We start from the raw sequence: 12,519 nt of genomic DNA on the forward strand, positions 1-12,519 counted from the left end.
TTTTGTTAAACAGCTCTCGTTTTTCTTTTTCAAACATCAACCCGGAGCGGACGTGAAAAAGTGGGGGTTTGATTTTTGTGACTAGCATAACAGGAAAGCGTTTGGGTTTGTAAATCTCAATTTACATCGCACACCCCCCCTTTCAAAAACAATGGTAGTATCCTCGGTTTTCTGCTATCCTTTGGATACGCGCATTACATTTTTTTTTGGCTTAACAATATAAAATCGCACAACATGCGGGCGGTACCGCATATGCGCGCGAAAACGTGCAATCGTAGATAAATAGGCAGCAGTTCATGCTTTGAAAATCTGTGGAAATTCGTTAGCTATCTCGCGCACAATCTGCTGATCGCTGGCACTACACTCTGTCTCCTCGCAGAAGATGCGGGTGAAGATCTTCATCAGATCCTGCTTTCGGTGCTGATGTTCGGGGTAGTTGGTGTTGCGCAGTATCTTTCTGCACAGTTCGAGGTACCATTTACGGATCTGTGGTTTTTGGTTGGGGAAACCAAACGTGGGAAAAAGCACCAATATTAGCGATGAATTTTAGGTACAAAAAAAAAATTTACTCCATAAACTATAGTTACCGGTTCGCCTGCAGACAAATCGGACAGCTGCCGTACCAAAATGTCAATCAGCACCTTGTTATCATTCGTGTAGAAAATCGAAGCCGTCTCCGGTCGACTAAACAGATCGACAAGCATTTTCAGTACCGGATTGATGTTCATCGGCGTATGCTTCAGTGTGTGCACCGGATCCTCTAAAATGTGGTAAAAAAAGAAGATTAATAAGAAAACCCTTGCCCCTTGCGCGTGCGGTTGCGGTACCTTCGCGGTTTATTAGCAGCAGTATCTTTTCGGTAAACGTTTTCGCCGTCTTGAACTGTTCCATCGCTTCCAGCACGACGTTTTCGGCAAAATTTTCAAACTGAAGATTAAAGGACAGTATCAGATTGATCATGATGTCGGGCAGCATCTCCTGGACGTCCGTTTCCGGCGGTGTTTCAATTATATTGAGCAGAAAGATGATGAAATCGGCGCGTAAGTGATCTGAAAACAAAAAAAACGGCGAGGTTAGAGAAAAATGCTTTATATGTGATAGCGTTTTTCATAGTTTATATGTAATTTTTGTACGCTGGAAAGGTTGATTGAAGTTGTTGGTAGATAAGCACAGCTATACTTGAATACGATTGCCCCCATTCCTTTTTTGAGTGAGGGCCATTTGTCCAACAGTGTTCTTACCGTCGTGCCTCTTAGAGGCTGGTCATGTAATGAGAATGGCATGGTATGACCCAGACTTCTTCTTCTTGGCTTAACGACCTTATATAGGTCACGCCGGCCATAGAATGACTCTTACTAAATTCGCAGATACTAATAGTTGGCCCTAGATCCAGACTATAAAGTCATGCTAGACCATCCAGATGAACAGCGGAGGTATAGTAGGCCCTAACGGAGCCCAACGGCATCCACCTTTGATGCATCCGCAGGAATGTCCGGGATACAGGACTGGCGATTAAAGGCGATCCAACAACTTGTTACGCCTAGGGGTAAGAATTTCTATGACTTGGAAGAACAATCCCAAGCACTAAACCTCGAGAAGTCTATGCCATTTCTGAAGCTACAAGGAAACGGGTTGGATGAGATTATGTTCCCCACAACTCAGCGATATTCACTCAATGTGACTCAAGATGCTTCTTCTTTGGGTCTACAATCTCAAGAGATCTTGAGAGGCCTACCATTACTTGCTTCCTGAGAGTTAGTTTACCCGTAGCTGGATTTGTAAGTCCGGATACCTTGTTTCCACCCGTGGTAACAAAGTTAGCGAACGATCAAGCTTTATTTCGTCGGAGAATGAAATATTTCACGGTGCAATCTACGAGATTTTCGTATAATGACTGGAAGCACTTCAACTGGAACTAATCTCGTTTTGAGAAGGTTGACTGTATCGACTTTCCTCGGATTGTTTGATGGCTTGGTTGATGGATATTTTTGTTTTTCTTTGGCACGGAATCTCGGTCTGCCGCTTTGACCTTTCTTCTTGAATAATCAGTTGAACAGACGAAGAATCGTTTCGGATAGGGTTACTGATACCCTTCTGATCGATGATAAATGAATGACTGAAATTGATTGAAGCTGATTGAAGATGAATATTTCTTTCCAACTCACCGCAAACACCTGAAAAGACGTAATCCAAAAAAAAAAATGATTTACCTTGCTGATTGATTGGCATTCGGCGCCCGATCGAAAATATGATGATAAGCATGTTGGCCAGTTCCTGCAGTTTCTCGATATTGCGCGGATTCGACACCATATCCTGCACTAGCTCGAGTGGCAACACCGACCCCAGCAAAATATCCACGGTCGTGTAGTCCAGATGGCACATCGCCCGAAACGCGGCCAACAGCAGCTTCCGAATGGACCAGCGCGTCTCCATCTGATAGTACAGCACCAGATTGATGATGCTCTGGTACTGGTCGCACGCCATCTCGCTGCGACAAATCTTCGGATCCGCATCGGTTAGGATGCGGATCAGCTCGGTCAGATACTGGCTAATGTCTGCTTCGTCCTCGTGCAGCATCCACGTGCGCTGCTCCGAATCGTTCTTGCAGTCCGACAGTTCGCCAAATATCAACCGCAACCGGTGCGCGTCGTGCGTTTTGCCCAACAACGCATCGGACACATCGAACGGTGCCGCCAGATGGACCGCAACCGGTTCGAGATGGCGGACAACGGCCGGCGGTAGTAATACCTCCAGCTCGCTCAACACCACGCGCAGCGCGACGCACGACAGTTCGTGGCTCAGGTTCGTACTCTTCCGTATGGCGTCCACGATCTGATACACTTCCGATGCGTCCACCTTCGCCGGTGGCTGTTTGGTGAGATCTTCCGCCGGTTCGGCCTCCTCTCCCGTCGCTACGCTGCTTTCCCCACATTCGGCACCCGAACCGGCCTCGCGTTCCGTATCGCTTGCCATCGTACCGTCATCCCCCGGCGGTGGAACGCCAGCAGCTCCACCCTCCACCAACCCATTCATTGCGCTGCTTTCGTCCCCGTCGGCCGGGAGGAGGCCACCGTGCGGTTCCTTTACCGAGCACGGTTGCGGTTCATTTTCGCTCACCGTCACATCATCGTTGTTGGTCGTTTCCAGCTCGTTCAGCTCGTGATCGGTTTGGTTTTCGGCCTCGGTTGGCACGGACGAGGGCTCCTCGCCCGGTTGGGCACGGTCGTCGATGCGCGAGATGGCCGTTATTTCGTCGCTCGTCGTGGTAAGCGTACCGGTTGTGGCGGTATTGTTGCTGGTCGGTTCCGTCTGCTCGGACGACACGGAGGACAGTTCCGATAGGGTGCTGCTCGGTTCCTGGGCCGAACTGCTGCCGGCAACCGGTGTCTGTGGTTCGTCTGGCTGGGAATGTTTCGTCGCCAGGATGCCGGTGCTGGGGCTTTCCTGGATGAATTGCGGCGGCACGGCAGCTTGGGCACCGGCGACCGCAGGGCTAGATTTCGACTTCTTGGCCGTCTGCTGTACGCCCGCACTGGCTTGGTGCTGTTCGGATGGGGCGGGTGGTGAGTGTCGCTGTGGACCATTCTTCAGCTGTGCATTGCGATCTGAACAAAACAAAAAAATGTTGACGATAAGTTGTCTGATGTTGTTGAAAATATTGTTCATAAAATTACCTCCACTATAACCGCTGGAACCATCGTGCTGCTTGAGGTGTCCATTGCTCATTTTGATCGGTGAGGGCGGTTCGGACTCACTATCCGATAGTTCATACTGCCAGGCGAGCAGAAAGCAAATGGATAAAGAATAAACACACAATTAAGGTTACAAATAGAGCAAACTGTCTCTTTTGTTGTGTGTTATGAACTGGGGAAGGTTCGGAGGGATTTTGGGACCGTGGCCAAATAGGTCAAAGCGTTCGTTTGCGTCTGTTTCAAACCCGAAATAGGGTAGGCGACAATACGTACTTTGAGCATTTTTTCCAACATCCGCTTTTTCTCGACCAACCGGCTGATCAGTTCCTCCCGGCCAATGATTCCATTTATTTCCTTTTCCGTTGAAAGGCGTAACGATTCTATGCTTGATTCCAGGAAACCATTTAGAAAGAGTGGGTTCACCTATGTAAATAAAAATAACAATTTAGAAATTATTATCGTACTAATGATTGTAGCCTAGCTTGCTAGTGCGCCAATCAGCCCTTTCGAAGCTGCAAATTTATTACTTTATCTTAATGTGATTTAAATTAAAAGGCATAAATAAGTTTTCAAACATGTCCAAGTACAATACCAAGTAGAAGTAACGAAAATAGCTTTATGAAATGACATGAAAGTAGTTTTATATTATTAAGGGTCACTGTAGGCGCATAAAGCCTCGCCTTACATCACTGACGATAATTTCGCGGAGCATCCAGTGCACTAGGGCCATTTTTTTACTTCATTTTAAATAGCACACTCCGCTCAGTGCAAACAAGCAAACAAAATAAAGAATGCAAACTTAAATCAGCACTCGCAGGTCAAAAGTAGCGATGGGAAAGTTCTATTTTTTCCCGAAACGGAACAGAACGAGTTTCTTTGCCGAAAGGGACGAATCTTCTAGCTTCTTTGAACCTAATTTAGGCTTCGTTTTAATGAATAAAATACATCCTTACGTCAATAAGCACCTACACGGTTAGGCCATGCATTTTGTCTGGGAGATTACATTTTCACGGATAAGAAAGCTAATAACTTTTGATCCGCTCGTCATATTAGCATGAAAATTTCAAGAACGATGAGACTATTTGTTGTCTAACTAAAAACGTTAGTTGAGAATTCCAAAAAAAAACTTCGTCTATGGTAATTGAAATAAAACTTAACGAATAATGGAACGTGTTAGTCCAGTAGTTGTCAGTCTAGTCTTCTCGCCTTCAACACAAAATAGGACGTGGATCAATTAGAGTCGTATCTTTAGATCGTATCGTATCTTTAGTCGTATTTTTAGATAGTAAAATGTAGGTGCAAAAAATCTACTTTCTGAACCAGTTCCAGTAAACGGAACGGAATAGGTTCGGCACGAAATTCTCAACACTAGTCAGAAGTTGCAGAGCACGCTGTTGCGGCAACACGCTGCTGTGGCTGCTGATGGCAGCTAGAAAGGATGTACGGTGAGAGAGATAGTGAGCCCAAAAAGCAAAAAAAAAAAAAAAGGAAACAGAATCCTTCAGTGAAAAGAAGAGCTTATGTGAAATATGCATGCTGTATTGATTTTCTCTTCACACCACACGATGATGAGCAGGATGCTTCCTTGTTTATAAGTTGGCCTGAGAGTGTGTGTGTGTGCCTAATCTTTAGTGTTCCGCACAGTTCGCAAACATTTCGCATGCCACCAAAGGTCCTTGCTTTGCTCCACACAGCGGGTTACTGTATAATATCGCGTCCACACGGCACATTGTGGGGAAGCAGCATATGCATAAAAGAGTGTGTAATCTTATCTCTTCATCAAAACATCCCCACCCACACCCACCTCCCCTCACAACCCTTTGAATGCTTACCTTCAGCTTCATCACGTAGTTGGACGGGACGAAACCGATGTTACCCTTCATGCTGACGACCTGCCACCAGTTCCGTTGGCGGGCGCTGGTCTGATGCAGTATAAAGTATTCGCCCTCGTCGAAGCTGATCGTCTTCGGATAAACGGCGGTGAAGTCGTACAGTGCTTTAAGCATTTCGAAGGACTCTGCTCGATGCACCAACGATCCGAAATCCCCGGTGCGGGTGAAAGCGGCAAAGCGGAGGGACGAAATAGGGAAACAAAAAGAAAGGAGGAAAAAATAAGGATAACACGCTTTTAAATACATTCCCATTTGATTGTAGAGAACGAAAGAGAGGGAGAGAGCTCGGTAAATGTAAGAGCTAGTTCCAGGGTTTCGCTTACCAGCATCCTGCGACATACTGTCTACCATGTCTACGGTGTCCTTTCGGTGGCGCTTACACAAACCTGACGGCGACGTACACACTGACACACACACAGTTCGATGGACTTTCCCGACCCTTGGATTGATTGAAATTGAGGTTATTCGCTTCCTTGTGCTGGAGATGCTGTGACTGCACAGACAAAAGAGGATGGGCCCGGACCGCTGTTGGTGTTCCTTTGGTTCGTTTGCGTGCGTAAGAACTCGTTGCGTAAAACGGCACCCCACAATTGCACCATTCGCTCCCTCCTCCCCACCCCTCCGGAGATTTTGGCTCCCGTTCACACGGTACAGTAGTATCCCGAAATCATCTGGAACCTTGGGTTCGTTTGGGTTTTGTTGTTGTCTGTTGGCTTTTCCTTCCCGTTTTATTGCGACTGCTTATGTTTCTCCAGGGAGCGGGCTGTGCGTGTTTTTATGCATTCCAGCATCCGACACGCACACCAACACTAGCACAAACAGGCTATCCCCCTCCCCTTTACGCTGCCCTTTCAACACGCCTCTTTTCGAAGGACGGGAACCCCGGGGACGGGTCAGCTCGTGGACTAGAAAGGGAACCGGATGAGGTTGTTACCGAGCAAAACGAAATCCCTTCGCAATCGATTTCGTATTAAAAATACACTGCGTGGGAGAGGAGCCGTAGAATGGGGGGTTTGGTGAGGGATGTTCGTGTTTTGTTTTTGTCACACTTGTCACACCTTCAAGGCATTTAGCTTCACGCCTGCACGGTGGATCACACACGCACGATTGCTGTACGACGCACGAGCACGACTTTTTTGGACTGTTTAAATTTACGCACAACCGAAGGGAAGGCAAAGGACAGCTATCCCGAAACGGGGTTTGACAGCTAATGTCAAATACCAGAAAACAAAAGAGAGAGAGAGAAATAGTTTGACAAGACAAATGGCTAGCTTGCGCTACGACCCGACAGATGACGCTGCACAGACGCTTCCCCAATGAACAAAACTGTTGGGATGTTTTGTATGCACAATATTTACTACAAACATTTTTTTTAAAATAATTTTTAATTTATTCGAAAAATTCTTTTAAATGAGTTTTTCACTACAAAAATCCATTCTTCGAAACAGAAAACACAACGATGCATACATGAGCCTCCTAAATGAAGGCTATACGTGTGGTACACCTTTCAGTACGATGGTACACTAGTAGTGGTTTGATCAATGGTTTGAACTGTGTGGAGAACGATCCGATCTTCTTCTAATTTTGGATCATTTCTGACAACGTGGCCGACGCTGAAGTGTAAACAAACCATTGATAGCGTCGGAAGTGCGTGTTGCCTGCTCCGTATTTTGAAGTGAAAAATGTTTTGCACAAGTATTCTTACATCGGGTTGTAATGGTGCTAGCCGGCATCGTTTCAGCTGTGATAACCAAACAATTGGAAAGATTTTTTTTCCAACTCAAAGCGCTAGTCGAGTTGCTGGAGCATGTCGATTAGCATGGCGAGTAGCGTCCTTGAGCGGTAGGGTGTGAGTGTGTGTGCGAAAAGCAGTGTTTTACTTTGATCCTTTTGAAGTATCAAATAGTTGATCAGTGAAACGATATCGCCGTAAAAGTGCGTAATGAAGTGAAGTGTGTGTTAAACGTATCACAGCGGTAGCATCCCCAAATTCGTCATGCGAAACATGCTTGCTTTCTATTGGATAAAGGTTGGTGTCTGCTTTATTATTACTGTGAATATCTGTATGCTTGTATATGATTGTATGTTGCATGATCAATGTATGCTGCGATCGGCTTATATCGTTGCTTCACTCCATCATTTTCTTTTACTCAGTACCGGCTTTAGATAGCGCGCGCTGCATTTCAAGCTGATAGATCCCTAATAAAATGTGTACTTGTACTACGCCTGTGTCTGCGGATATGACACATGACGCTATTGAAGGACAGGACACTCTCACGGAAGGTTGGCTTGACTGTCTTTTTTTCTTGGGACAAGTGAGTGTCATTCGAGGTTCGCCGAGCTAAAATCCTTCGAAACAATCGTTCATAAGCCAATCTAGAATCTAGCGATCTGGTTGCTGGTATAAAGGTTGATCGCATCTTGGAAGTCGTTCACGCCCTTTCGCTACCATCAGCTGTTCGCATTCAAGATCTCACCGTTATTTTCTTTGTGGAGAGGGCGATCCGAGAATCACCAAGGTAGGATGTTTGAGGATGATTGTTAATAAGCCAATCCAGAATATGGCGATCTGGAAAGAGGTTTATAGCTGACGAATTTCTCTTAGCCACAGAGATTTAGTCTCGTCAGGGTCCGGGTTGGGTTGATGTCGTGAGAGTAGCACCGGACTACCGGGCCTGCAAATTCCTTTTATGAAGGAGCGATGGCGTTGATGTGTTCGCTAGAAAGGCCGGCATATCAGATTTGCAGACGAATGGCACTAGAACTTCTGTACCAGACCTAGACCGTAAAGTTCGATATAATGATGAATTAAGCTTTTTTTAAATTATTTTTTTGCCATATTTCCACTTTAGTAATCAAAACTTTATTTCATTCCTTACGTTCAGTTTTGTGTTTTTGTTTTTAATATATCAGCAGCTCAGTAAAAGTGTCATGTTAGGTGTGTGTGTGTGTTTGTTTCGCCCCTGCCCAACGCGCAGAGCATGGTACAAATGCTATTTGGGTGTTTGATTTCATGTGGTTGAAATGTATTTAAAACGGTTATGTTATTTCAATGTATACACTGTGACAAGCAGAAATGAAATCAACTGTTCTATTGTATTGTAACGCTTCACATTAACCTTTGCGGTGCATATTGGCGTACCACCATATCACCTACACTTTAATTGGGAATCTATATATATATAGCAAACAAAAGGGGTGATGTCAAATGTACAAAGATTTGAAAGATTGTTATGCAACGGAACTTCTCGTGGACATGGTTGATATAGTTCTAACTATGACATGATATATATATAGCTCTAAAATATAGGGCTTTCCGACGTTTATGTATGCATACTGACGGTGTTAGTGATAGGAAATGGAACGCTTAATCCTACAAGTTTGTTCTGTAACGATTGGAATACGTTTAGCGGTGAGACGCATCTTAAACAGGTATTGTTGCGTAGTTTTACAGAAATCCATTTTGAAGCATCGCCTACCTTATGCTACCCAATACTGATAAGAAATAAAGTTATCTTTATACTTCGCTGTGTTTTTTTTTGCATTTAAATTGGCCGTTAACTTAGCTTTGTTAACTTGATTCGGCGATCATTATTGGAAAGCTTCGTTACAATCGAGGAAGCTAAATATTACAGCAGCTAGTTTTTTTTTTTTGGATATTCGAACCCTTCAACATTGTTAAAGTATGTTTGTGAGCTACGGCCTTCGAACGATGCGATTACGCGCTTACGTATTTGTACAAGACGACTCATCGTTGTATGGAGTTGAGTAAAACCTTGGTTCGATCTTTACAATAACTATCTTACAAAGGTGGCTGAAGGAAGGGATCTCTTTAATGCTGAAAATGATATACTTCTTCTGATATTACAGGAAATTGGCTCAGGATATGCGTCAATCTTCAATAATAGTAAACCTGGCAATGTCTTACGCCTTTCGGTATGCAATACGCATCACAAAGTTGCCTTTCATCTCGCTAGTTCCTGCTACCAAGGCATGTCTTCTGCTAGTGGTAAGTGGATGTTTGATGTTGATGTGATTTAATTCAGCCTTTCTTTATGTAGGACACAATTGTTGACTAGTGGTAGGGCCATCATCATCTTCACTATTGATCCGTGTTCCAATGCAATGTGGACACAAAGTCTTGCTTGAGCTTGATGCTTAAATGCTACAATTTATAAGAAAATACATATGTTTACAAATACAGTGCCGCTCACCTGTACGCCGTAACTACTCTTTAAAGGATTAGTTGTAATGGTATAGAATATCGAGCTAATACAGTTCTTTCCAAGACAGATAGCGTGATGGGCGTCATTGGCGATTCAAGGAAGTCTTACAGGCCCCAGGCAAAGATATTGTTACTGCCAATATCTCTGGCCACTAACTTGCCGTCTGTTATAAAATAAGTTACTGTCATCCTATTTACTCGGACCACTATGATACGTATCGTGTGCGGACTTTCAATTCACTTTGGGGGCTGGGAGGGGCTTTCGTCTTCCTAGTCACATGCCAGCGTTATGCCAATCAGTGACAGGTCCGGACCGCCTGCCGCTGGAACTTTCTCAATCGTCGATGCCACTCATCGCGCCACTCGATCAGTATGGAGCGTGGTCCAACCCCCAACATCCCCGTTGGTCCCTCGGAATCGTTGCCCAGGATCAGATAGGATCTGGCAAGCGAAAAAAAAAGGGGGAGGAAATCTTAAATCTGTGGACGAACTAGAAAACTGGAAGCAAGGCTGACCACCCCCGCCCATTACCTATGCACTTTGAGCTTTGGACAGCGACAGTCCAGATCGTGCGCGCTGACGATGTACGGTACGTCCGACCATTTCGACGCCTTGGCGAGCGGGCTGGCGGGATTGCGGCTTCGCTTGAACACCTTTTGCACGCTTAGATGGAACTGGACCGCGGCGTCCTCTGGTGGTGAGCTTCGGTACCGTTGCGGGGGTGGTTGGTACGGGTGCTGGTACGGGTGTTGGTTGGTGGGGCCGCTGCTGCTGCTGCTGCCGGTGCTGCCTTTCGTGATTCCGTTGTCGGGTTTCGTGTCCTTTCCGGTCACTTTGGCCATTATTGCTGCAAAGTAAGAGCGCTCGGGACTTAGACAGGTGTGGTTTGCAAATTAAAAGCCTACCGCGCACCAGCACCGATTTCCACGCTGATGTATTCTCATCTTATTCACTTCCTGTTGTTGCTTATAGCGTACCCATAACACGCATTTCTTACATTGCTGATGCCGCTAGCGTTCGCACCTTCCGATGTGGGCATATGGTACGGTTCGGTTTATTTATGCGCTTAAGCTGCTTACGAGATTTCGGTCCAGATTAGGTGCGAGCGCACGGAGCACAGGCGCCACCATTAGAACATTTATCGTAACCGCAAGATAGTGGGGCAAAGCAATTAGTGTAAACGATATGCGATACGATATGAAAATCAATCGAGCAGCGCACGGCGATCGTACGTCCTTTGCCTGCTAAAAGCACTTTCGGAAAGCAAGTGCAGATTTTATTATTCGCCCGTAAGACTCGCTGCTTAGTTAGCCTTAAGATTTTGCGCTGTACTAGGGGGAAAAAGTTGTTTTATTAGTCTTAATGCGTTGCGCGAGTCAAGCTGGTCATAAAATGACTTAAGATGCATACATGTTGAGGTATGCGGAGGTTGGAGAGTCACAGAATGGTTACTACTGTACATTAATCGTTCCAGAAAAAAAGATGACGAAAAATAACATCAATTCCAGAGAAAAAATTAAGCATTAATCAAATGCTAAGAGGAAGCAATCTCAGGTAGAGTGCCACTTTCGCATCATTCGATGTTGTGAAAGTGTTATCCAATGGCAATTTGTTAGAGAAGTGTCCCAAGCGACTGGAGATACATATTTCATCACTCAGAATCTCTCATAGTACGTCAAATAGACTTCCCAGACTATCAATTCCAGTCAAGGAAGTCAGAAATGGCTTCCAAAGCCTCTCGAAGTTTTATTACCAAGAAATAAAAAAATCAAGTCTAAGTTTAATTACCAGCGACTTGCCTCCACGAGCATTTGCATGCCTTTCTGATCCCTCAGCTGGATTTTTAGCTGCATATCTAGTCTCCAATCATTTGCAGGTCCGTTTAATCGATCAGTCTCATTTCAATAAGCTATGAGCAGCGCATAACTCCTGACCTAAGCATTAAAAAAGGCTCTAAAAACAACGTGACGGTTGAAGCAACGTATCATTGAGACTGCATGTCAGTTTATACTAATTTATCTAGTCACATGTTAGAGTTCCTGGTAAAAATAACCATGTATCAGAGCACCATCAGACGACACCATTTATACAACCTGTTGAGTTAAGAGTTTTGGCAAAGTTGATGATGGTTAGATTTGTTTTTGGATGTCATTTGATCAGAAACTTGTGAGGCATAGATATCCATAACATGAAGGTAACTCACGTGAGGAAAATCGAATACAACTTAAAGAAAACTTTACTTCACTAGAAGATTGACTTAAAACCCAAGGTGATATACCAATCCAGCTTATCCTAGCATTTACTAGTTCTTGGATTATTCATTTGAATCTATAGTTGCATATAATTTCTCGAGGAATTTACAGCAAGTTTAAATCCGCCAGCCTCATTTTAATAAGCCCTGAGCAGCGCATAACTTCTGACCTGCGCGGAGCATTAAAAAAAGCTCTAAAATCAAGTATTATTAGTAGTTTCAACGTATCGTTGAGCCTACATGTCGCTGTTTTTTGTTGCTGATGCCTTTGGTTGGTGAGCTTACTTATTTACATACTTCTCAGGCGCTACAACCGCCTTGCGGTCTTAGCCTGCCGCCCCAAAATCCGGAACCGCTCACGGTCCCGCGCCGTCGTCCACCAATCCGTTATCCCGGCCTTTATGGCGGATGATTCCAAGCCATCCTCCCACCTCAATATGGGCCTACCACACCTCTTCC

At 44.9% G+C, this 12,519-nt stretch overlaps 3 protein-coding genes across 5 annotated transcripts in view; all 3 read right to left on the reverse strand.

The window, feature by feature from the left end:
* Nucleotides 1-292: 292 nt before the first annotated feature.
* LOC126568405 (NCK-interacting protein with SH3 domain) lies at nt 293-5,937 on the reverse strand. Its single transcript, XM_050224878.1, has 8 exons — nt 5,908-5,937; nt 5,525-5,709; nt 3,966-4,115; nt 3,675-3,771; nt 2,211-3,605; nt 828-1,049; nt 588-760; nt 293-486 (listed from the first exon to the last, which is right to left on the reverse strand). The coding sequence occupies exons 1-8, from the start codon at nt 5,933-5,935 to the stop codon at nt 295-297; spliced, it is 2,442 nt and encodes an 813-aa protein (XP_050080835.1). The 5' UTR covers nt 5,936-5,937; the 3' UTR covers nt 293-294.
* LOC126556159 (netrin-B-like) overlaps nt 2,478-12,519 on the reverse strand; it is a 147,713-nt gene continuing 137,671 nt past the window's right edge. The window contains exon 8 of the mRNA XM_050211385.1: nt 2,478-2,488. The gene's annotated coding sequence lies outside the window, so the exon portion shown is untranslated. The remainder of the gene's footprint in view (nt 2,489-12,519) is intronic.
* LOC126568683 (netrin-A-like) overlaps nt 10,106-12,519 on the reverse strand; it is a 58,115-nt gene continuing 55,701 nt past the window's right edge. For 2 of the 3 annotated variants that reach the window (XM_050225217.1, XM_050225209.1), the window contains 2 exons: nt 10,341-10,656; nt 10,115-10,250 (listed from right to left, as the gene is read on the reverse strand). In XM_050225217.1, coding sequence (XP_050081174.1) covers nt 10,341-10,656 — 316 coding nt within the window. In that variant the 3' untranslated portion in view covers nt 10,115-10,250. Of the gene's footprint in view, nt 10,251-10,340; nt 10,657-12,519 lie in introns of all 3 variants that reach the window. The other variant, XM_050225201.1, reaches the window with a different exon arrangement.

The sequence above is a fragment of the Anopheles maculipalpis genome, chromosome X (genome assembly GCF_943734695.1).
Source record: "Anopheles maculipalpis chromosome X, idAnoMacuDA_375_x, whole genome shotgun sequence".
Classification (NCBI taxonomy): Eukaryota; Metazoa; Arthropoda; class Insecta; order Diptera; family Culicidae; genus Anopheles; species Anopheles maculipalpis.

Excerpts from the sequence above, each read along its gene's own strand:
- LOC126568405 (XM_050224878.1), bottom strand. The coding sequence starts at position 5,935 with ATGGTAGACAGTATGTCGCAGGATGCTG. Across the intron at positions 3,606-3,674 it reads TTCCAGCGGTTATAGTGGAG|ATCGCAATGCACAGCTGAAG; the intron begins GTAATTTTATGA and ends TGTTTTGTTCAG. Across the intron at positions 761-827 it reads GCTGCTAATAAACCGCGAAG|AGGATCCGGTGCACACACTG; the intron begins GTACCGCAACCG and ends ACCACATTTTAG.